Source organism: Zootermopsis nevadensis, unplaced genomic scaffold (genome assembly GCF_977971745.1).
Source record: "Zootermopsis nevadensis isolate Lab colony 2312 unplaced genomic scaffold, Znev_1.0 Znev_ptg000022l, whole genome shotgun sequence".
In the NCBI taxonomy this organism is placed as follows: Eukaryota; Metazoa; Arthropoda; class Insecta; order Blattodea; family Termopsidae; genus Zootermopsis; species Zootermopsis nevadensis.
In genome coordinates, this window is record NW_028259154.1 from 14,775,989 (window position 1) to 14,799,368 (window position 23,380).

Sequence of the window (23,380 nt, forward strand, 5' to 3'; positions counted from 1 at the left end):
GACCTCTGAAATAGGTGATGATGTCGTCTTGCTACAAGATCAGGGAGTAACTGAACGTAGAAATTTAAAATAATTACTTTCATCTGCACTGAATGCTTCTGCATAATGGCATGTCCTTGTAGAAGGAGAGGAGTAACGAAATAAGAAAACAGTGACAAAAGGGACATGGGAATTTGTAGCAGGTAGCACCATTCATCATAATCTTCATTATCATTTTACCAAATTGATGATGCTCTTCTGGGTTTTGGCGCAATGATGACTGATCGTATGCGACGCTACGTAATATGAACAGTTAAAACAGCGTCGTTAAATAACCTAAGAAAGAACTAATCCAAGAAACATCTGCATATGACTCCTAAAACAGGCTTACTCAAATTATATCTAGAATGACTATGAATAATAAAGTGGGTAGGATATGGTAGGAAGCGTAGTTCCGTCTTATAATGTGTCGTGTACGACTTAGGATTGCCAATCTCTGGTCCAAAATGTCAACCAAGGAACTACCGTGTATGCAGACGGAATACTGACCCCTGGAAAGAGAAATGCTTACATATTAATAAATCTGTATGTGTAAAGGTAAATTTCAGGATTCCTATTCACAAACCCCAATATAAATAAGAACTGGACTGAGAAGTAAGGCCTATCATAAGATAAACGAGAAATAACCTACGCGAAATTCGCAATGGCATGCAAATTCAAACGCAAAATCTTTCTTGAAGACAGTCAATGTAATTACAGATTAAGAAAGAAAGCAAAAAGGAAGACAAAATTAACTATAGGCAAATGAACTCAACAATCGTCATTCTCTGTCTCTGTCTCTGTCTCTGTCTTAATGTCTGAGACCATAACCGAGAAAGTCGAAATTGGATAAAACTTTGCAGAAATTTGTATTTCCTTTCAGGAATGAAAATTAGTGGATAAGGACACGCAAATTAATTGAAACGTCACATTCTACAACCGGAACTCTGGATAAGAAAAAGGTTTAAAAGTAATTATCTGTTTGAATAAGTTCCTTCATTCCAAAGAGCTGCAAGAGAAAGACGCACGCGAAGGAAATTCATGTCACAGATGTCCTAAAAAGAATACAACCTGTACAGTTCGCAGTGCCATCTATCTATACAATGAGCGATTATATGCTTGATAAAAATTATGAATTGGTAAAATCATAGATAAAAGAGTTTGTGACTGACTTTTATATTTTCGATTTTCGTGAATAATAAATGACACAAATTTTACACTAAAATTCAATCCATGTCATGCCAAACGTAAACAAAAGAATTAGTTCTAGAATGCATGCATAGAGCAACAATTCAGGTTGATTCACTCTGTAATTGCCTCTAAATTTTGGATTCGAAACACCACCCCCCTGAATACGAGACAGAAGTATTAATTATTTTGTGAAAACAGGCTCTCAAATTGTGTTTCTTAGAAACTAAAGCCTTTATTTAACGACTGGCGTTAAGTCACTTGAAATAACTGCTTTAATTTTTAAACCTCTTGTTTGTAGATAGAGCTATGTAAGTGGAATTTGATACCTTGAGCTGGAAATGGAAACTTCTGTGATAATTATAAGATAGTAGGCTCCTTTGCTACAAAGTTAGAGAATATTACACAAGCATTCTCATATAAAAGCAGTGCAAAAGCAGTTGTATAATTCAGAATCTCCAAGCTCGCTACAGATGTACTTAATCCGAAAGGTTTTGCTTTCGCCATAAAGAAAGGAAAATTCTCTCTAGCAGATTTCAGCACACGCAGAAGAAAACCATCGCACGACTTCATAGGCTACATCTGTGTGTAAATCTCAAGTCGAGTTGTCTTTATTAACTACTTCAGTAATTTTCTTTTATCAACGAATTTTGAAATGGATTACATTTTTAAATCGTCCTTTAAGTACCAACCACACAATTCGATTTGCAATTTAATTTGCCAATGGATGAGATTTTTTAACATCTTGACAACAAACAAACATACTGGCAAACTGGCTGACTGACAACGTAACAAACTAACTAATCAACCATTTCACTGATTAGTCCATAGTCATTCAGGAATGTCCTGCTTTTATTTGACCAGAACTGTCAGCATTCCTACAGTTGGGCACTATATTTAGATAAATCCACCCACTTCACAACCTGAAAACGTCTTTTCTATAAAAAATGCTAATATCATTCTATCGTTGTATCTATCAATGGTCTATCATCATGAAATCGTCAACAGTATCTTTAAGTATTAGACTAATTAAAATCTACTTTTATCGATTAATTTTTTACAGAACTTCCAACACTGCATTCTTCGTCATAGACCACAGTTAAAACGTATCTTTTATGAACGATACTTTTCCATCCTTTCCAACATATTTATAAAATTTATACGTATAATTTGAAATTCTGTGTGTCATCTCACATCAACAATCCACCTTTGAACTCGGAAACTACACTCCAGAATCTTCAATTATTTAATTAATTTTCATATATATATATATAAATTTCTGCAAGAATTTCTTGTATATGAGGGTTAGTTTATCTCAGGTTCCTTGATTTTCTTGCTTAAAGTATTAAGTGAAGAGTATGAATATCTAATTGTGATAAATTTCCCGATTATTTTACTACATTGTTCCTCTTAGTTTTAAACTTTATCCCCTGCATTTTGTTACCACATAGCGTTACTATGCGGATTCTCATGAATTCAGAATCGCTTCAGATAATAAACAACACAACCAACAGCTACTTTCAAGCCTGAAGAGTTTAGTTTGTCTAATCCGTCGTGGTTCAGTTCTTCATAATCCTTCAAGTTTCCGAGTGCCCCTCCCCCCCATCACTGTCTTACCCTTTCTCATCCTTCACCTAAACTTCATGTCTTCCTGTTTCCACTCACACTCCTGGGATATGTAAATATATAGGCCTGTATTTTCTAATATGACATATAATTGTCTTTCAACAAAATTATATCGCCATTAATTGTTTTGCTTGGCTAATAATTACGGTAGTAATGACTTTTTCTTTATTATCCCTACAGAATGCCAGGCTAAAAATTATCTACAGATAAAAGTATCGAAATAAATAGAAGCTATATTGTATATTGGAGAAATGCCACACAAAATGTACTTTTGAATATTTTACTCTATAAATCCAATATGCCGTCTGTTTACCAGCGTGAGATACCTGGTAACATTAAGCAATATTTAATTTATTTATAAAAACCCAAGTTTTCAAAGCATAATAAAAATTTCGCTGGGGGACCGTTCATCTCATGGTGTCTACACATAGGAAAACCTAAAACAAAAAGTGGGGAGGAGGAGTTTATGTTTCTGGTATCAAACCGGCGATTACAGTGTGAGAGCAGTCAGACACTGGAATGACTAAAATATTTCTCTATTTGAATGTTATTGGAATATACGTATTTTAAACGAGCTGTAGGATAATAGGTAATTTCCTACACTTCTAGAAATGCGTATGATAAAATCTAGAACCGAACATAAATCTACATGAAACGTAATTGGCGTACTGAACATCCACCAACAGATCTGTGCCTATGTTGTATTATGTTAAGGGATCAAGCTACCAGACCACAAGGTAAACTCCGCAGTGGTACACTCTTCCGAAAATCAATGAGAACATTCTAATCCCTGCGAGATGAGTTTCTGAAATATATTTCCCCTTCATCATTGCCTAGCAAATACGTTTTCCATTATCCTCATTTTCTACTAACCACTTGTATCATCATGTTTCATCCTACTAGCTATACATTGAAAGTTTAATTCCATTTGCTTGTCCTTCCATCTCATTCCCTCTCAATAATCCTTTTCTCACTACCATCCCCTGCATTTTGTTCCATAACTACCCCCCAACTCTCATTCCAGCGTCTTTACACTCTTTACAGGAAATTGCACCCCCCACCATTTCCTAGCTACGAGCGTCTCAGCTTTTACAACTGCCGTTTCGTCGGACCGATTTCCCATCTCCACCCATCCTTATTCTCTTCTCATCCTTCCTCACTCCTTCCACTTATTCTTACGACGTACAAAAAGCAATAAATTTAGTTTTCAACCTCCTTTATAAATTTGCAAGCTTTCGACTTGATTCAGTGTTCTGTACCAGGTTAGGAGGGAGTATTATTGCAAAGCAGTTCACTGTCATGATACAACTACTCAAGGGATGGGGTTGTGGCGAGAAGCAACCCTCACTCCATCCCCTTTCAATTTCTCTTGAAGCCGCAATGGAAATCGGGAAGGAGGTAGCGAGGAGGGCAATTAATCTCGGAGCGTGTAATCGTAGGCTCTGTGGCCACTGCTCGCTACCCACGGAACTGGGAAAAGGTTTTCTGCATTAACTCTCTAAACCACTTCTTGAAATATTACAACATTTAGTGCGGATTAAAAACCACATCAAATTGGCAATAACATTTCTTCCTCTGGTTTATAACGTTTTTTACTTAGAATAACAAATTATCTTACAGTAGGTGTCTGTATTAAAACGAAAATATTTCATAAAATTAAAATGAATATATTAAAAAGGAAAAGTTTGAGGATGTGGATTGGACTAATCTGGCTCAATAAAGGGTAAAGTTCCGGGCACTTATGAACCTTCGACTTTCATAAAAAAAACATGGAATTTATATACTAGTGGAAAAACACGCTAAGTCATACTCTACATTAGGCGAAAGTTATAAAACAGGGAACATGTTAACATAAGAGCAGGCCGGCAGCTGTGGAAAATGAAAGCCATTCAGCTCAGATTTCTTTTTGAGATTTCAGGTTCTGACGGTAGCGAGTACTTACGAGGTGCGATCGGAAAGTTTCTAGACTGCGCCTATAAAAACACGTACACTTATCTCAGGTATTAAATTCATCCATCACCCTCGAAGTAGTTCCCCTGGGAGTGAACACAACGATCCCAGCGCCGCTGCCAAGCCTGGAAGCTTCCCTGGAAATCTTTCTTTGTCAGCCTGTCAAGCACCATCTGCCATTCTGCCTGAATCTCTTCTATCGTCTCAAATCTCCTTCCCTTTAGCTGAATTTTCATCTTTGGGAAGAGGAAGAAGTCACACGGCGAATAAGGAGGATGCGGGATGACGGCCATGGCGTTTGAGGCCAAAAACCGCCGAACTTTGAGGGCGGTGTGCGCTGGCGCGTTGTCATGATGCGTCGCATGTGGAGTTCTTCCTTTAGAATCAGCTGACAGGTCCCATAGCCTATCCCAACAATGTCGCACAAGTCGTTGATGGTACGACGTCGATCTTCGTGAATGGCCTGCCGAATCTTTGTAACATTTTCGGGCGTTGTGCTCGAAGATGGTCGTCCAGAACGCTCGTCATCATCGACAGAGGTTCGGACATTTTTAAAACGTGAATGCCACACAAAAGTTTGTGCACGACCCATTGCGGACTCCCCAAATACTTGCTTTAGCATTTCATAGGTTTCCGTAGCCGTTTTGGCGAGTCTTTGGCAAAATTTGATGCACACGCCATTCCGAAATCGCAGGAGGGTCGGTGTAATGCACTACCAAAACGCCCGTAACTAAGAAACAAATGCTAATTCGATGATGCCGGCTGGCACACTGATTCACTATGAATGTAGGCCGCACCCCCTAAAGGCAGAAACTCGTACTACATCCGGTTCGCCCTCTATTGACACAGTCTTGAAACTTTCCGATCGCACCTCGTAGATGACAGCTTTCTGTCACATTGCGCCATGTCACACCGCAAAAGTTGAACGACGTTTCAGAGGAGCTTACTGCCTCCATCACCAGGGCGACGATCGACCTGCGCAATATCACAGATGGGTGTCATCCTTTGATTTCATCTGTGTTGTTAGGTTGCGTTTTAAATGTCACACATGTAGAAACATCCTAAGAGTTTCTCGCTACACGGATGTGCTTTAACACTCCTTTTACTAATCGAAAAATATTTGGCTGAAAGGGTCATACATAACACGTGGGAACTGTGTAACCCGACTACAAGCGAGGATACATATCTCGTAATATATATCAGCTTTAACTGTTTTATTGGATTAAGCCTTTAGTCTGCTGTCATTATAAAGCAGATTAATACATTAAGGAAGAGGAAAAATGCAAGGAATGAGAGGGGAAAATTCATCCAAAATTTTGGTCAGAAAACACTAGCAGAGAGACCTAAGAGCAGATGGGAGGATAATACTGAAATAAATATTTAATGTAGGGTGTATACTCAATTCACTTGAATCGGGAATGGTTAAAGCTGTTGACCGTTGAGAAGATGGAAATAAATTTTCGAGTTCAATTAAATGACAGCAACGTCTTTACCATTGAGTAACAGCCTATGTACCAAACTGCCCTACCCCTTGCCTCTCATATCCTACGCACAACTCAACGGAGCCTTTAGGGTTCATTTTCCTATTAAACAAAATAAATAAATAAATGGAATTTATCGAAATGTTGACCCTTAGCTGCCGATTTATTTCTAAGGCCCACAAATTTTACTGGGTAATCGAAAAAAAAATAGCAAATAAGTGCCCGGGTTCAGAAGTACATACCTCGCACAACGAGTCTGACCGGTGATGACGTCAAGGCGTCCTGGGTAGTGAAGTCGGACGCCGTCACCTGGCACTCCCATTCGCCGTTGTCAAATTCAAGCGTGGCAGCTCTGACCCAGAGACTGCAGTCCCCGGAATCCTGGACGCCCGCCCACTCGTACTTCTTGTGGTAAATCCCAACTGGCTGCAACAGAAGGACATTGTACGGTAAATTGCTTCACGTTTGGATACGGCTTTCAGCTTAGCCTGACAATCGTCTGAAGAGAATATGAAGGAAATCACGAAAGGTTTTTGTAACGACAGGCGGGAAAAGATCAGAGATTCGAACCTGGTACCTCCCGAATGGAACTTCCCAGCGCTACTGTTGTATGAAAACGCCTGGTGAGAGTGTGAAGAAGTGGAGTGAGGAAAACGTACGGAAAAGTAAGATAATATACAAACTAGCTCACTTATTTAAGTACGTAACTACACAGATCAGAGTTCGTATTTAGAAGCAAAAATTCGCTAAGCCCAAGAAATTTTATGCCTTGTATGAAACGGCACGATGGATTACCGTGTTCAGAACAATATGTCGCTATCCCCTATCTTGAGACAGATTAATCCAATCCACATCTTTCCCAAACCATTTCCTTAAAATCAATTTTAATATTATCGCTCTACCTGTGTCAAAATACGATAAAATAGGTGGAATAGTATAATAAATGTGGAATAATATTTTCCAAAAAAAATATTCTTTGCTATTTTCTTACATCATTTGCCTCGACGTTACATTATTCTGAATAAAGTAAGGAATCACCATCATGGATATCACACTGGACATATTCAGAAGTTATCTGTATTTAAATCATTACAAACATAGACTCTAACCTTAATTTGTTTTATACACGGCATTACTTGGCAATAATCGATAAAGTTCGATTCGAGCAACATATTAAGCTGAGGTTATAAACCAAACCACGTTTTTGTAAATACAACATCCGTCCAAGATTTTCACGAAAGAACCAAAATTGGAACGGATGCGTCCACTCTTTGTGTGAGAACTTAGCTCACTACAGTACACGCAGAAGACACCCAGTACACTCCATAACATAACCTACAAACGAATAAAACGAATGGCTTTCTTATTCGGCTAGACCGTTTCAAACAAGAGTTCATAGAGATCGCTGACAAACCGGAAAGCAACTGTTACTTCTCGGTTTCCAGCAGGAGCTGCATGACTGACTGCCAAGCACTACAAGAAATTACCGATACAAATCGTGTACTGATTTTAATCAACTTAAATAAATAAATTTCAAGAATTGAACCCGGAGCCTTCCCAATGAGGAGCAGGAGTGCCAACTACTCGGTTCGAAGGTCGATAATTAAATGAAAGGAACCTAAGAGAAAATTGTTAAACACGATAGTAAACAAAGAACTATAACTAAATATTTACCAACGTTTTCCGCAGTAGACATACAAAATAATAGAAAGTAATGAGTAAATTGCGTAATATAAGAGATGCTGAAACGACGTCCCCCTCACAGATGCGATCCAGTTTATCATTTAACGCACGTTAATATATCACTAGACCGCAGTGTTCGGCATAATGCTAGCGTAATGACTCAATCACTGTCATAAATATATAGAGAATCAAAGATAAATCCGTTCCCTACGTCTAGGACTATATCCCCAATTAGGGCCACTTTCCGCTGATTCTCCTACCCTGAACATACTTCAACGCTCCATATTACACAGTCTTTCTATGTCTAATTACAGAGATGTAAAATCTCTATGATTAATATTTGGTGTGTGTGTGTGTGCATGATATATATATATATGACTTTATATATATATATATATATAGTTAAAACCACTTTGACAAAGTAATTAGATTTTCTTGATACTACATACTATATCCGGAAGTAATCCGTTTTAAATTAACATGGTTTTAGTTGGTCCCTTTTCAGCTGATGAAACGGCAAACCCTCGTAGAGATGTCACTGAAGCTTAGCAACTAATGCACTAATAATTAAAGCGTTAGGATTTGTGGTGGAAATTTTCGATGTCGCTGAAAGTTATTGGGGTCATACATGGCTGTCATAGACTTACGATCATAATGGTGACTGCTGACTCGTATTTAATTCGAAGCTTGTGAAATGATTACAACAATTCCCACAAAATTATAATCTAATAAAATACAAAGTTATATTCATTTCAGTAAAGTTAAGTAGTCATTTACAGATAAAAATAAATATAACCTCCATTTATGCATGAGTTCATAAACCAAATAATAAAATATGTAAAATAACTGCCGAGTACAATTTTTTATGTTTTATTTAACGATGATGACAGTGGCGCTTCAAAACAGCGTCGAATTATGGAATGATGAATGAACCGTGAAATGGAACGGATATGCAAAGAAGCAATGGTAGTCTAATTGACTACTGAAACCTCGGGAGAGCAATCTCTGTATGAAGATTTGAAACCGGAGCCTTCCCAATGAGGAGCAGGAGTGCCAACTACTCGGCTCGAAGGTCGATAATTAAATGAAAGGAACATAAGAGAAAATTGTTAAACACGATAGTAAACAAAGAACTATAACGAAATATTTACCAACGTTTTCCGCAGTAGACATACAAAATAATAGAAAGTAATGAGTAAGTTACGTTTTTAAAAAAAATTAATACAAAATAACTTTAGACCTCTCTCTGAATTCTGTCCAAGAATCCGTGGCGGAGTACAAATTGGAAAAAATAAAATGCAGTATGGAGGGCATGTATTTTCTTTGAAATTTTGTTATTTAGAATGTGAAGGAACGTTAAGGAGGTATATAAATTAGTGTGAAATTTCCATCGTTAATTATAAATTTAACTTTCAGGTATAGAAAGCATCTTAAGAAAATAATCCAACCAAATATATATTTAAATTTATTGAACTACTTATATTTTAAAACTTTCTAAATGTTCAAAACACTCATTCAAATAAAGCCTACAATGAACAAATTTAACATATGTTACATCCAAAACAAACAGGAGTCTATATATATATATATATATATATATATATATATATATATATATATATATATATATTTATGCTGAAAATTTTTGTAACAATCTGATTTTCTTAAAAATTCATTTAAGACTTTATTTTTAAAGATAACTTGAAAGACGTTTGAATCTTCACTTACTATATCCTCAAAATTAAAATGGAGGGGGAAAACCTGCCATTTAAAGGTACTGTGAACATCTCAACTTTCCTTCTCTAAAACCCGCCTGCTACTTCATTTCACTTGCCAGCCGCCATTTAAACTCTGTCTTCAACGCAATTGCTGAAGGCAGAGTGAAGTTAGTTTACAGATACTAAGCCACACACACACACACACACACACACACCCGGGACTAGAAAGCCTATGCGCCTTTGATAGGGAGCAAAATCGATTGTCGACTGCAGTCGAAAAGGTGGGGACTTGTTCCTATCTGACACCATTATAACAGATTTTAGTAATAGGTTTGAGTTTCAAATCAAAATGTCACACGTAAGCACAATTCAGTATGCTGCCATAGAAGGAAAATTATGTTGGAAAAGCGAAACCAGAGGTCCACGTTCGTGAAATGATGTGAATGAAATGACGCCACAGAAATCAGACGGCAGGCTTCAACATAAGAATGTCAATATGACACCACGACGCGAATGATAAGCCTAAGCGTGTTTAGATTAAAAAATATAACAATTAACTACAAGAAAATGTTTACTGTTTAATGGTTCCATGATTACAAATCAGTTAAAATGGCCAACTGTCATAATTAAGCATTCCGGTTGTCGAAGTCCGATGGTTTATGAAGATGCGTGCCTTGTAATATGTAAAATTGCTCTTCTGTCTTCAGGAAAGAGTGAAGAGGACAGAAGGCCTATCTGTTGGGACCCCTGGTTTATACAGCCTCAGACCTCTGAGACTACCTGAAGAGAGAAGCAGACACTAGCTTCCGAAAAGTTGTATTTTATAATGTTATCATTAAAAGGACGGAACAAATAAAAAGTATAAAGTTCAGTTGCGTTTCATGTTAGTCAATTTATGTCATTTCCAATCCACAACTTCATTATAAAACATTACCCTACGGCAAAATTTCGACATAATGGCAGGGGCCATGACAACAGCGTTAGCCCAGTTAACGCTTTTACAACGAAAAACAAAGGAACCTGGCTTAACTGATCACATAAAATGCATTCTTAGCCAGCTACAGCCAGCCAGGCGTTATTAGCCAGATAATTGAGGCTTATGCCTCTCATAGATATAAGACGGAAATATGTTTGTGTTAAATTAATGTTTAATTATTTCTTGAAAAGCTGACAATTGCTCAGCTGGCCAAAAAATTAAGAAAGTCCACCAAAGTCTTCAAACAATGTCTACAGCTGGACCAGTCCCTGAGAGATATGAAACCATTGCATTCTCAAATATTTCTTAAAGATTCATTTTAATATTATCATATAATGTACGACTACGTCTTCTAAGTGGCTTCTTTCCTTCAGGTTTTGTTTTCCGGCTTGTGTGTGCCCTTTATTTCCCATCTCCACCAAATCACTCCTATAACACCCTTCTTGTTTCGAATGCCCTAATTACATTTGGTGATAAGTATACGGTATATTATGAGAACCCTCCCATATTAGAAAGTATTAATTTCAGTTAAGTTCAAATTTTAAACGTCTACGACTATACTTAATTAATATGAATTACACAATTTTACAAATTTTCATCAACTACTAAATGGTAATTTTATAACAACTTCTATAATTATTATCTTAACATATATTTACACATAACAGAAATTTATAAAGTACATTTAACCCATTTTGCTTCTATTTAGAAATTTATAGAAGCCGTATTAACACACAGCCGACATTATATATACCTTAAGTTTCCTATTCACTCTCAGAGAATAGCCTGAGGATATGAAAATACTTTCTTAAAGTGTCGCACATAACATGTAACTAAACGCGTTAAAGCGTTGTAACTCTTCAATACAATAAACAAAGTTGTGTTTAAACACGCATAAAAGCAAGCGAACGAATGTGAGGTAACAAAGTTTCTCCATTGCGCCACCAGAGGGGAGAGATGACACTGAAAACACTGCCTGTTGCATACCTTTTGAAGATCTATCACTACTAAAACATCAGCACCCCATTTAAGCAATGTTAAGAGTAGATTCTACCTCACAAACTAGCATATCCTTCGTGCTGATATCAATAGTGATAAAAATGTAAAGTAGATATCGCTGGAGTGACCTCTACTGATTAGATGCTTACACAAAGTTTTGTTACTTTAAGGAGAGGACACACGGGAAAAAATCTAATTTATTTCTCGAAAGTAGGTTAATGTAAATATGTGTAAGTAACTGTATAAAATTAACATACACAACATATAAATCTCTCAACGACGAGTTGTTCAGAAGGTAAACGATGTAACAGAACAGCCACTTTTGAAATCGTACTGCTTCTGCACAATTATTACGACATTAAAAGGAGCACAGTGTAGCGAAGTTACGGAGTTATGTAAGACATTTATAGATTTGAGGTTTGAAGTTTTCACTGCTATGAACATTCAGATTGTGGTCTTCTGGGTTGTGACGCAGTTAAAATCGTACCGACAAAGAGGTTATGAACGGAGAGACGTCATAGCCAGCATTTATAGGTCTCAATATCTGGATAATATGGGACCAAACAACAGTTACATGTCAAAGTACTTTGCCTGATAAAAGTCATCAGTTCTAAAGCTAGTTTGTTAAACAGTCAGTCAGATATTCAGTCATCCAGTCAACTGACCACTGAGTTATCACCAAGTAAATATGATTTAGTAAGGCAACCGGTTGACTAAATCTGTCGGTGATTCATGCATTCACCAGTCACGAACTGAAACAAATTAATTGTGTTAGTCAGCTGATGTTCATGAAATACAATAACATTGTTACAGAATTCCAGGGTGTGTGTTTGTGCGCGCGCTTGCGAAACTTTACTCACCACACCACATTACAAATTAATGATCGCGTAGTCTTACGAGATTTCCACCCTACAAAAATAAATGAACAAGATCCCATTAACCCTTCCGGTCAAATCCCAACAGACAGCGTAAAATGTTAATTCTCCTCTAAACGTTACAAGATTACACATTTATTAAAGGTATCACGATTACTAGTTAACAAAATATCATAATTAATTGATTACAATTAGATAGAACGTAGAAATTCAGACATAGCGATCAAAATTGATAGCATTAAACTGCAGAAAGTGTGTTTCATGTTTACGAGCTCTTTCGAACATGTTCAGAGTGCTTGTTAGTTGCGTTATTTACAAGGCTTTTCACTTGATTTCTGAACTATAAAATGACACTGAGAACAAAAGTCAATTTTAAAGTAATAAAAACAGTAGTAAAACAATGGCAAACAGATATGTACGAGGCAAATTCAATACGTTTCAGAACAAACTTTTTAACCAACTTCACTACGAATGAAACCAGATCCAGCACAATATAAGTTGCATCTGACATCTAGAAGCGGAAATATGAATTTAGTTATTAGTTATTTGTATTGTTATTCAAGATATCAAAGGAGAAAGACAAGGCCATGTCATGAGGTTTATGGTTATACTGAGGGAGTTCCCGGTTTTAAAATGAAATATTCTTGACACCGTTCGGTATGCCTGAATGGTTTGCAATTTTTTGGAAAATCAAAAGACATGAACTAATACAGATTAATGGAGAAAGTTATAGCGTCATTCTTTTTACACAAGTGTAAAGAAAGGAGGAATGACAAGATAGGCGGGCAATGTAGCACGTATAGGGAAAACGAGAAATGTATACAAAATTATGGCAGTAAAAGAACCTCAGATGGAAGACTAATGTAGGGAAATTCAGCGTACCTAAAGGCAGAGTGTCATACCAGCCGCGAGAACCCGAAATATCACATGGTACCAAGGCTTTCAGTTCTGTAAAAATCATGAAACATATTAACTAGCTCAGTGACTACAACTTCTCAAGAAGCTTTAAGCAAAACAAAGGTTTGTTATGCACTAACAGGAATTAAACTGATATTCAGGTTTTAAAAACCCCATAATACCAAATCCAATCACAATCCATTAAGCACTTTAGAGATCGAACAGGGCAGAAGCAACCACTACATAGTACAAGCATCTGAAAAGAACGCCTAGAACATTCGCTGGGCTACAAACCACTTTAATCAGCATTGCAGCTCTATGTTTCATAAATAGGTCCTGTTTTTTCCAGCAAGTCTGCACGGTCACCGTATCCAATATCCTTCCTACGCTAAAATAAATAGACGTCAATGACCTTTTTTGTGCCAATGCAAAAGTGATTCGTTATTCACTCCGTTACAAGAAATCAGAGAGAGCTTATTTCATTAGCAGCAGGGAGCTTGAATATTCTGCAGCAAACACACTTGTCTTTCTTGATTAATGAGGCTGGATAGAACGTTAAGCCTTGGAGAGATACAACACTTGGCTCACCATGAAACGTGCAGCCAATCCGAACCTAGCACTTTACAGTACGCTCACACACAAAACCAGTCCCAATATGTGAAATAAACTAATGGAACAAAATTATTTACCTTACTTTGGGCTACGGAATTCTAACAGGTCAGTATTCGCTAAATGTTATACAGCGCAGTTCTTCTTACATCTAAATACACCAACGCAAACTCAAACACAAACCGATCGATATAGACAACGCAGCCAACTACTAAGTAACAAGTTAAACATCTATTTACCAAAATAAATAATTACATAATTAACGAAACGTAAAAGCATAGCTGTCCTTGATGTTCAACGAAGCACCACACTATACTGACGTGTGCATTTTTAACCTCGGCGCTAGATGGAAATGAGAGGTCAGCTTCAAGTCCCGGCCACTTTAAGCCAAGTAAAGAACCCCGATAGCATTGGATAGAAAATTATGGAGGCCCCACAGTCGGTCTGGACGTTATGACGAAGAGAAATAAACATAATGCCCTGCCAAGAATCGAACCACAATCATTCAGCCGCGTATCCTAGATACTATACTGACTCAGCTTAGCCACCTACTTAAGTACACGCCTTAATACTTAAAACCGAGCAAACAGGCTGATGCAACAAGTTACTTAACTAAATGTTTGACGACATATTGTAAGACTTATTGAGCTGTCCAAGAAGAGACCCGTTCATGTAGAACGTGAAAGATAATCACAGAATTCACAAGAGACCATAACTAACTAACTAACTAACTAGATGGCTTACCGAACCCGAAGGTTCATCACCGAATTAACCAAAGCCCTCCACCGGACCCTGTCCTGGGCCAAAAAACCAGTTTCCTTCAACTCCTATCTCCCATAGATCCCGTCTGAGATTATCCTTCCATCTACGTCTAGGTCTCCCCAGCGGTCTCTTCCCTTCAAGTTTCCCAACCAGTACCCGGTGCACACCTCTTGTCCCATCCATGCGCGCTACATGCCCAGCCCATCTCATTCTTCTCGACTTAATCACCCTGACAATACTGGGGGAGGAGTACAGATTTTTAAGCTCATCATTATGCAGTTTTCTCCACGCCCCATCGTCTTCCCTCTTAGGCCCAAATATCATCCTCAACACCCTGGTCTCAAACACCTGCAATCTGTGTACCTCCCTCTGAGTGAGAGACCATGTTTCGCACCCATACAAAACAACAGGCAAGATTATTGTTTTGTATACTTTAATTTTCAGGTTCTTAGAAATCAGACGGGAAGACAAAATATTTTGAACTGAGAAGTAGCAAGCATTTCCAGAATCTAGTCTCCTCCTAACATCCTCATGAGTATCACACAAAAGACCATAAACAGACTATATCTTAAAGTGTGAGAATTGTTTCAGTCGCCTTTCGTTTTCTGATACCCGTGTTGCATGTCCCGCGATGTTTACAGCAATGGGTTTGAAACTACGGTATCACGTTCTTTGAGACGCGACATGATGGAAGCAGTGTTGTCGTATACGTTACAACGTATCCTAGCAGTATAAAAGGATACACAGCATGACGAAAACAAATTCTCAAATCAGACTTTCGGTTGTGACAATTATGGCCAGTACGACGCTAACAAAATACTGTCATGCATTGTAATGCACAGCCGGATACTGAAGGCGGCTCTGGTAGCCCAACACTACAAGATTTCAGGCTATGTCCAGTTCGCAACCACATTTTGAAACCAGGCTTCTCTGATCTTATCGTAGTAGTGTATTTAGTCTTACGGGAGGAAATGAAAAAATGTAACTTGAATGCCTTGTAAAATATTCGTTTCTGTCGCAGCATATGTTTAAACTACCTGGTAGCTCTGAAACGGATATCATACAGATTTTACGTTGGTTCAATCGCGCTACTCTTCGCTAACTGCAAGATCTATATAAAAGGACATCCTAAAGCTCAAAAATACTTTCGCTCTGAAGATGGCACCTGTAATGTTTGTTGAAACGTTGGAAAACCTTTAACATTCGACACGTCTCACTCCAGATGCTGAAGTTATTAACTGAAATTCCACATTTTTAAAACATATGTACTTAGTTGTTATATTTTCTGCACTTGGTAGGAAAAAAAACCAACTAATTTCGTTCTGGTTTTGACAAACAAGTTTATATTTTTCGTCCGATGGCACTATATCACAGTAAAAGGAACTGAAGGTTGAATGGTCTGAAGAATATCTTATCAATGCCGTATCTCCCATTCGGAATGACGAGATACAGACAAAAGCAGTGGCCAAAAGGTAGAGAATTATAGATAGAAATTTACGGTCACACGATGGTAAAAAACAACAGTGCGTGCGATGTAACCAAAGTCACACCGTACAGAAAATATTTTTTCAAGGCGTTCACGACAAAACCCTGGAGTCATACTCATATTTTTAATGTTGGTAAACGAGTACCATAATAGGTACACAAATTAATTTCGTTTTAAAACCTTTTATGAAGATGACAAAATAAGAGAAGTTTAGCACGGCCGCATCAACTTTGCTTGTCTTAATCCACGGCCACTTCCTTCCACAACCTTCCAAATTCATCACCGACTCTGATCCTCTCATTCGACAGCACGTTAACCTACGCATTTGAAGTAAAACACCAATAAATAAACTAAGAAATGTAAAGTTGTGAGACGAAACGTCGTGGCCTAGTTGTTACAAATCCTGCTTCATATTTCGGAAGTCCTGGGCCGACGGACCCGGAGACCGGCTAATCTTGGTGAAATGTTTCGTGCTTTGTCCCATTATCTTCCGGAAAATGCTGAGACAGTACATTAAATTAGGCTACGACTGCTTTGTTCCGTATAATTCCCAACTTATTATTATTCATATCAACTGATGTTAACAACCTTAGCTACAGAATCCTTAAATAAACAACAAATAAACAGAAATCTTCATACTCACCGCTGTGAAAACCTCAAATCATACAAACAGAAATAACTGTACTTGAAAAAATCAACATTCAGGTATGAAACACGAATGCCATGTCGTATATAGGCATATTTCCTACCTCCCTTCATCATTCACCTTCAGCCTCCCTTATCCCGCTCAATACCCTTTCATTACGCATCTCATGTGACAAGAGGGCCGAGACGCTCCGAAGGATACGAACCATCTCAGGAGACAACAAAGAGGAAATCAACTTAGGCTGATGTCATGGTTCAGTGAGTTCAAATACATCATTCTCTCCACAGCAGACTTCGGAGGTAAGTTCATCTCTGTTTATATTTACAGGGGGTTCCAATGAAAGCCTCCCCACTGCCTAATCACCATAAGGCGTATGGGGACATGAAGGTAAAGCTTCGAGCATTGCAAATCTCTTCACTAGATGTCAAGTACATCGGTTAGGGTTGTACTGGTGCGTCATGTTATGGAACAAATTATATACATCGTTAACGACCGTATTTATACTGTCTACTATTGTCTTAATATTTGTTTAGGGCCCACTGCTCCATTTTCAGTTTGTCAGGTCCTGGAGCTGGTTTAGATGTGGAGAATAGAAATTCCCTTCTCCTTCCAGAAACTGGTAACAAGAAAGTAAGGAGGAAAGAAAGAAAGAAAGAAAGAAAGAAAGAAAGAAAGAAAGAAAGAAAGAATAGTAGAACGTGAAAAACGAAAGAAATAGAAAACAAAGAAAAGAGGAGGAAAGAAAGGAAAAAGGAAATATAATAAACAATTTGGGGAAGAAAGATGTACATAAGATAAAAACTACACAAATAAATAAACGAACAAAATAAAAAAGTAAGCAAGGCAGGAAGGAAATAATACGTTATAATTTAATTTTGAGCAAATGCTACACCCTTCAGGTCAATGCTGATTTCAGCCGTCTGAAATATTAAAAGCAGAAAATGGCTAGTCTGATAAAAGTCGAAAATGCAAGCGGCAATATATTGATTACAGTCCAGAATATCTTCACCATTACGAAGGGTAGTTGAGGGGGGGAGGGGGTTGGTGGCCGTCTACGTGGCTCAGGGTCTTCGTGAAAAAGGCTACAGTCACTCAACTCATCAGACCCCCTGCTTAGGGAATCGATGGCTCATTCGTTACATCGTTCAATAAAACCAGCCACTGAATCCTGTTCACACAAAGCCATATTTCTCCAAGATCCATTTAAAAATTATTTCTTCATCTGTTTGCAGAAACACAAGTATTAACGTTAGTCGCTTTACGTGTACAGAATGCGAGAAACTAGTACCTAATAGAAGCTTTAATAAAATAAGAGATATATTGTACGTAAATGAAACAAATGATCTGCAGTGTAGATAGGACCTTACCTACCCAACCCTAGACGAGAAATACACTCAAAATATCTTTTGGTGAACCTGACAGGAATAATCACTTGGGAAATCTAAGAGCAGACGGAAATTAAACTACATCTAGTGGATTAGAGTCGTTTGGCTTGAGATATTGTCTAGTGGTGGGATTTTGTAACCACGGTAACACGCTTTGAGGTTATATAACATTTGGGAATTTCTTACCACCTAAACGACCATCAGTTTCTCAAGAAAGACTCCGCTGAGCTTCACACTTGTTCCCTTTTTCAATGCAAATCTGAGGAAGAAGGTAGACTACACGCCTTGCCTGTGTCTTCTCTAATTTAGTGCATCAACATAGTAGCAAGCAAGACAAGTAGAAGAGGTGAAGTTTGGGGGTGAGGAGCTGCCTTGTGGTGGGAATACGTCGTCTCTGTTTACCTACAACCCCATCTTCGCCTTCTCCAACTCTGTCCTAGATCCGTGAAGCTCTGGGGAAGACCTCCCTTCTCTCCGAAGGGAAATGTTAGCTAATGCTAATTGGCCACCGCCACCACTATTACTACAACCCACGGCACTGGAACAAACACTAACGCCGACACTAGACGTACAACAATGCGTGCTATGCGAAAACTTGTGCAACTGTTCTCGAAATGAATGGACAGCGCTAACGTGGACATGACATAATTTAAAGCACTTGTCCTAACGTAACGTCAAGTCACACGTCTACGCATTCTGACAAGAAACGAAAATGAAGTATTGTTCTCACTGGAAGGACGGATGGTGAAAAATGGAAATAACATTAATTTACAGTATGTTAAAAGAATCTTGTAACAGAATTAATTTGCATCAAAATCGTTCGTTGGTTATTTAACAACAGTGCACTAATTTCAGAAGTAGATTTATGAAATTTTAGGTTATTTAACAACGGTATTTAATTGCAGAGAATATATAATATGGTATTAGACGTTCAGACGCTAACGAAAGGTGAGTACGTTAGGATATTGAAAAGATAAGTTTGAGGCTTGCATACAGGTAGATCTGTTATCCACGCATATCTCGACGGAAAGCGAAGATAGAATATTTCATTCAGTCTCTAGCGTAAAGATCAACGTTACTCAATTACGAAGGTCGTCTGTTAAAACTGTTTAGGGTAATAGCCGTCGTTTATTCGGAGGATAATAATAAACCCATAAATTCACTCTGTGAGCGAAATAAAGAGTTAAAGTAGGTGGCACATATAGTTTGCATTAAGCTCTAAGGGGTAAGGAATTTAAAAAAAATTCCAGTCGGAACTGACAGACCATCTCTCGATTAAAATATTTTTCGTAGAGATGACTGCATTTCAGATCTCTTACCTGCTAGCCACTCATCGTCATTTTTCCATTTCATTCTACGTTATGAATTTCTGTTTTTTAAACACCGGCAAACTAATAAATCAATGAAAATACTTGCAAATGATTGACCAACATGAAAACAATTTAGTAAATTTGAAATTAAGTACCCGAAGAACAGAAGAAAATTACAATGAGAAGCTTCATAACTTTTACAGTATACGTAATCCTGCTGCGATAAATAAACACAGAAAGACGGACTGAGAAAAATCATGTAGTACGAGTGGGATAAAGCATGAAACTTTGAATATGGCATAATTTTAATACAAATAAGGCAATTTCTTAAAAATCAACTGCCGAAGAAAAACACTTACCCAGGAAGACAACGTAACAACCAGTTCTAATATATGAAGAACGGGAACACTAGAATAAAATATTACTTTCTGAACACCCAGTTCCAACATTTGGTCGTAGCTTAGCACTAACAAAACACATACTAGGAATACTTGGTAAAAAACGAAAGAATTCTCGAAATTTCGAGCTTTAATAACTAGTTTCAAACTTTTTAATCCTATCATACGCACCTTTTGAAAGTTTTACTAATGATAAATCACTCGGAATCCCTAAAAATTACAACTTATTTCTCTCCTGAAGTTGTAGGCGGATTTTCAATACAAAACACTTAAAAGCAGTGATTCATAGAACAAATATTTATCAGCGTCGTGCACAAAAATTATCTAAAGCACCTACGAAAATAAAGGCAGGAATAAACCATTTATTTAACGTATCGGTCAATGACTCAGGTTATGTAGAGACAAATGATACGGCGATTGTTATATAATGAATAGGAAAGGATGTGAATGGATGCGAAATTGGCCTAATTTAAGGCACTGCCTCCTCGGTATTTGTTTAACGAGACTAAAGAAAACAATAGGAAACCTCGGTCAGGATTGTTAATCTCCGGGCAGAGATTTGAACCCCAGACCTTACACATACGAAGCATGCGTGATAATCAATGGTCGCGACATTCGGTGGCGTAAAATAAACTCTGTGTGGCATACGTGATAAATAATACGAGAAACAGAGACGAAAATAATATGATAGTCTTGGAAAAATGTGGTAACGGTAAGCGACAGCCAATTAATTTAGTTACTTCGAATGTCTTCGTTTGTACAAGGCAGAAACATCGCTCTGAAAGAGCGGATTACAGAAATACTTAGTAGCTTAAAAGGAATCTTTAATGAAATGTTTTTATAATCTATATCTTGGAATACTAATATAAACTACACTTCATATCAAGACCAAAGTGTATTTATATTCACTTAAATATATTTTGAGAAAGTACAAGTGTAGAAAGTCAGATAGGTATGTAATACCACGTATTTAGTGGCGCAAATATGTTACCGAAGATGATAACTTGATGATAATAAGGCTAGAAGACAGATAAACAGAGCTCGTGGTGCCGAGTTTTGGTTTGTGGACAATATATTGGACTGGCACGAAGGCGTAGGCCATTCAAATAAATGTGCTGAGAAGTAGATGAACGGACGGACGGACGGACGGACAGACAGACATATGTACATATAACATACAGAAATGCATGTGTAGATAGATGTCTTAGGTATGTAGAGAACGCACATATAACCAATGGACATACATACATTAAGTCGATACACAGGTAGAGATAGATAGGCCAATCGATAAACAGAAAAGTAAATTGCAGTAAAACTTATGGAAATGGAAATTATTTATAAGTAACAGAAAGATCAATATAATGTCCTACTTCTCTTTCTCAGTAAACAGGACAGTAGATTTAAAAACAATGCGCACTTCTTTGCTTCCATACTTTGTATTTCATCTTTCGTGATGAACATGGAATTTGACCTGGCAGAATTATTTTCAGCAGCTAAATGCTTCCCTCTCTTACACAGCACTGGACACAAAGCAAGATAACGCATCTAAAGCCTACTTCATTTACTCGTCTATAAGTATGTAAAAAATAAGCAGACTAAAAGCAGGTCTGTTGCATTTCTTGCTACAATATTTTAGAGCTACAGCCAATTAAAGTTCTGGTTTTAGGCAATATTGGTCCAGAAGTACAAAGACAAAAGCGACTCAAAAAAGCAAAACTAATCTATGAAACTAAACAAATGTGTAAGCGGCCATCGTGAATCATAAACGGTCATAGTGACAGAACTTAATGAAAATTAATAGACGCCCACTGAAACTTTCCTTCACATACATAATTACAAATTGCATTGCCTACAGTATAAGCTTTTAAGTAAACAAATTTAATTGGTAGAGAATTAACACACATTCACATTTATTGTTGAAATATATTATCAATAGAAAACTATACTACAGCTTCAACTAATTAATATTACAGATATTACATCGGTACTGACACATAATTAACATTTTTGTATTTCGTTAAATATAATTATCATATCGGAAAACATTTAAAAAGTAGTCAGCATTTTAAACGAGAACATGTTTCAAACGTGAAACCGCTTTTAAGAAATTCATTAAGTCTGAAGTCTAAAGTAACTAATTAAATGACATTCGATCAGGTGGTCACGATATCTTTTGGCTTTTATGGAACCTATGGTCAACAGATCCATACTGAGCCAGCAGAAATAATTTTATCAGTTACAATAAAGACAATCCCTTGTCAGCTGTCAGTGACTGCTTAATTACGATAATATAGAGTAGGACTTGTAACAAAATGATAGGGGATAAAATAAACCTAGACAGAATAATTTAAATGTGGATATCAAATATAAAATTTAATCCAAATATATTAAGTTGTTCTGAATGAAATATTCTACTTGATGAAGGGCAGACAGTGTGAATGACTCCCCATTGTGCGTTCACTTCATGTGACGCACGCGTAATACACAAATCCTTTACCCTCGACAGGTACAAGAAGCTTCTTTCATTTTCAGACTTCAATGCAGACTCTGCTACGAATTTACAGAAACCCTCTCATGTATTTGCTCCTTGCCTTTTGAGAAGCGAGAAGTTGTCAGAAGTTAACAATTATAAAATCAAAGCACGCAACATTTTTGCTTTTTCAGAAAACATGACTAGTCTTCAGAACTAAATTTAATCGATTTCCCAACGCCTTCCTCGATGTTATTTTTACATCTTGTTAGCTTTCCATCCAGCTTATAGGACCAAGTTTTACAATTCATGATTACAAGAATGAAACTTATTTTTATCTTCCACTTCAGCAAACTTTCTATTGTAACAACTTACGATGACTGTTGAAACGCACAGCAACATTTCTGTGCTACGAAATGCACCTATTAATACAATGTATACTCCGAAAGGTCTAACTCAACTGAGGAATTAAAATTAATTGCTCTAACGACGTACTCGAAAGGATTCAATGTGGAAAGTGTTAAACAGAAGATACTACAAAGAAGAAAGAAATGAAAATTTGAGAAGTAGGATGGGTCGTGTAGAGCTGAGTTGAGATAAAAGGAAGGATATCAAAGGACCCGAAAGGAAATCCTTGCTAAACAACCTTAAAACATGTTTTTATTATTAAGGTCTATTTGAATATCTCTTAAGCAAAATATTGGAGGATTTCAATTGTCTAAATGTTTAGTAATTATACTAGTCTTTATATTTTGAATTCGTCAAGTCTGTATTGTTTTCCTTATCTTTACTAGTATTTTTATAATGTTCATTGACAGTTCCATTCCATTATTGAAAATTTCACAATTCGCAAAATCGTCAAACTTGACGCTTATAATATATCGGAAGGAAAGCCTATTTTGA

General features: G+C 37.2%; 1 protein-coding gene across 8 annotated transcripts in view; it reads right to left on the bottom strand.

Moving 5' to 3' along the window:
* The window catches only part of LOC110839727 (kin of IRRE-like protein 2), a 577,271-nt gene that overhangs the window by 92,342 nt on the left and 461,549 nt on the right, over positions 1–23,380 (bottom strand). For all 8 annotated transcript variants that reach the window (XR_002546605.2, XM_087353933.1, XM_022084195.2 and 5 more), the window contains one exon: positions 6,506–6,689. Coding sequence is in view for 7 of the 8 variants with exons in the window: in XM_087353933.1 (XP_087210059.1) it covers positions 6,506–6,689 (184 nt within the window). In the remaining variant the exon portion in view is untranslated. The remainder of the gene's footprint in view (positions 1–6,505; positions 6,690–23,380) is intronic.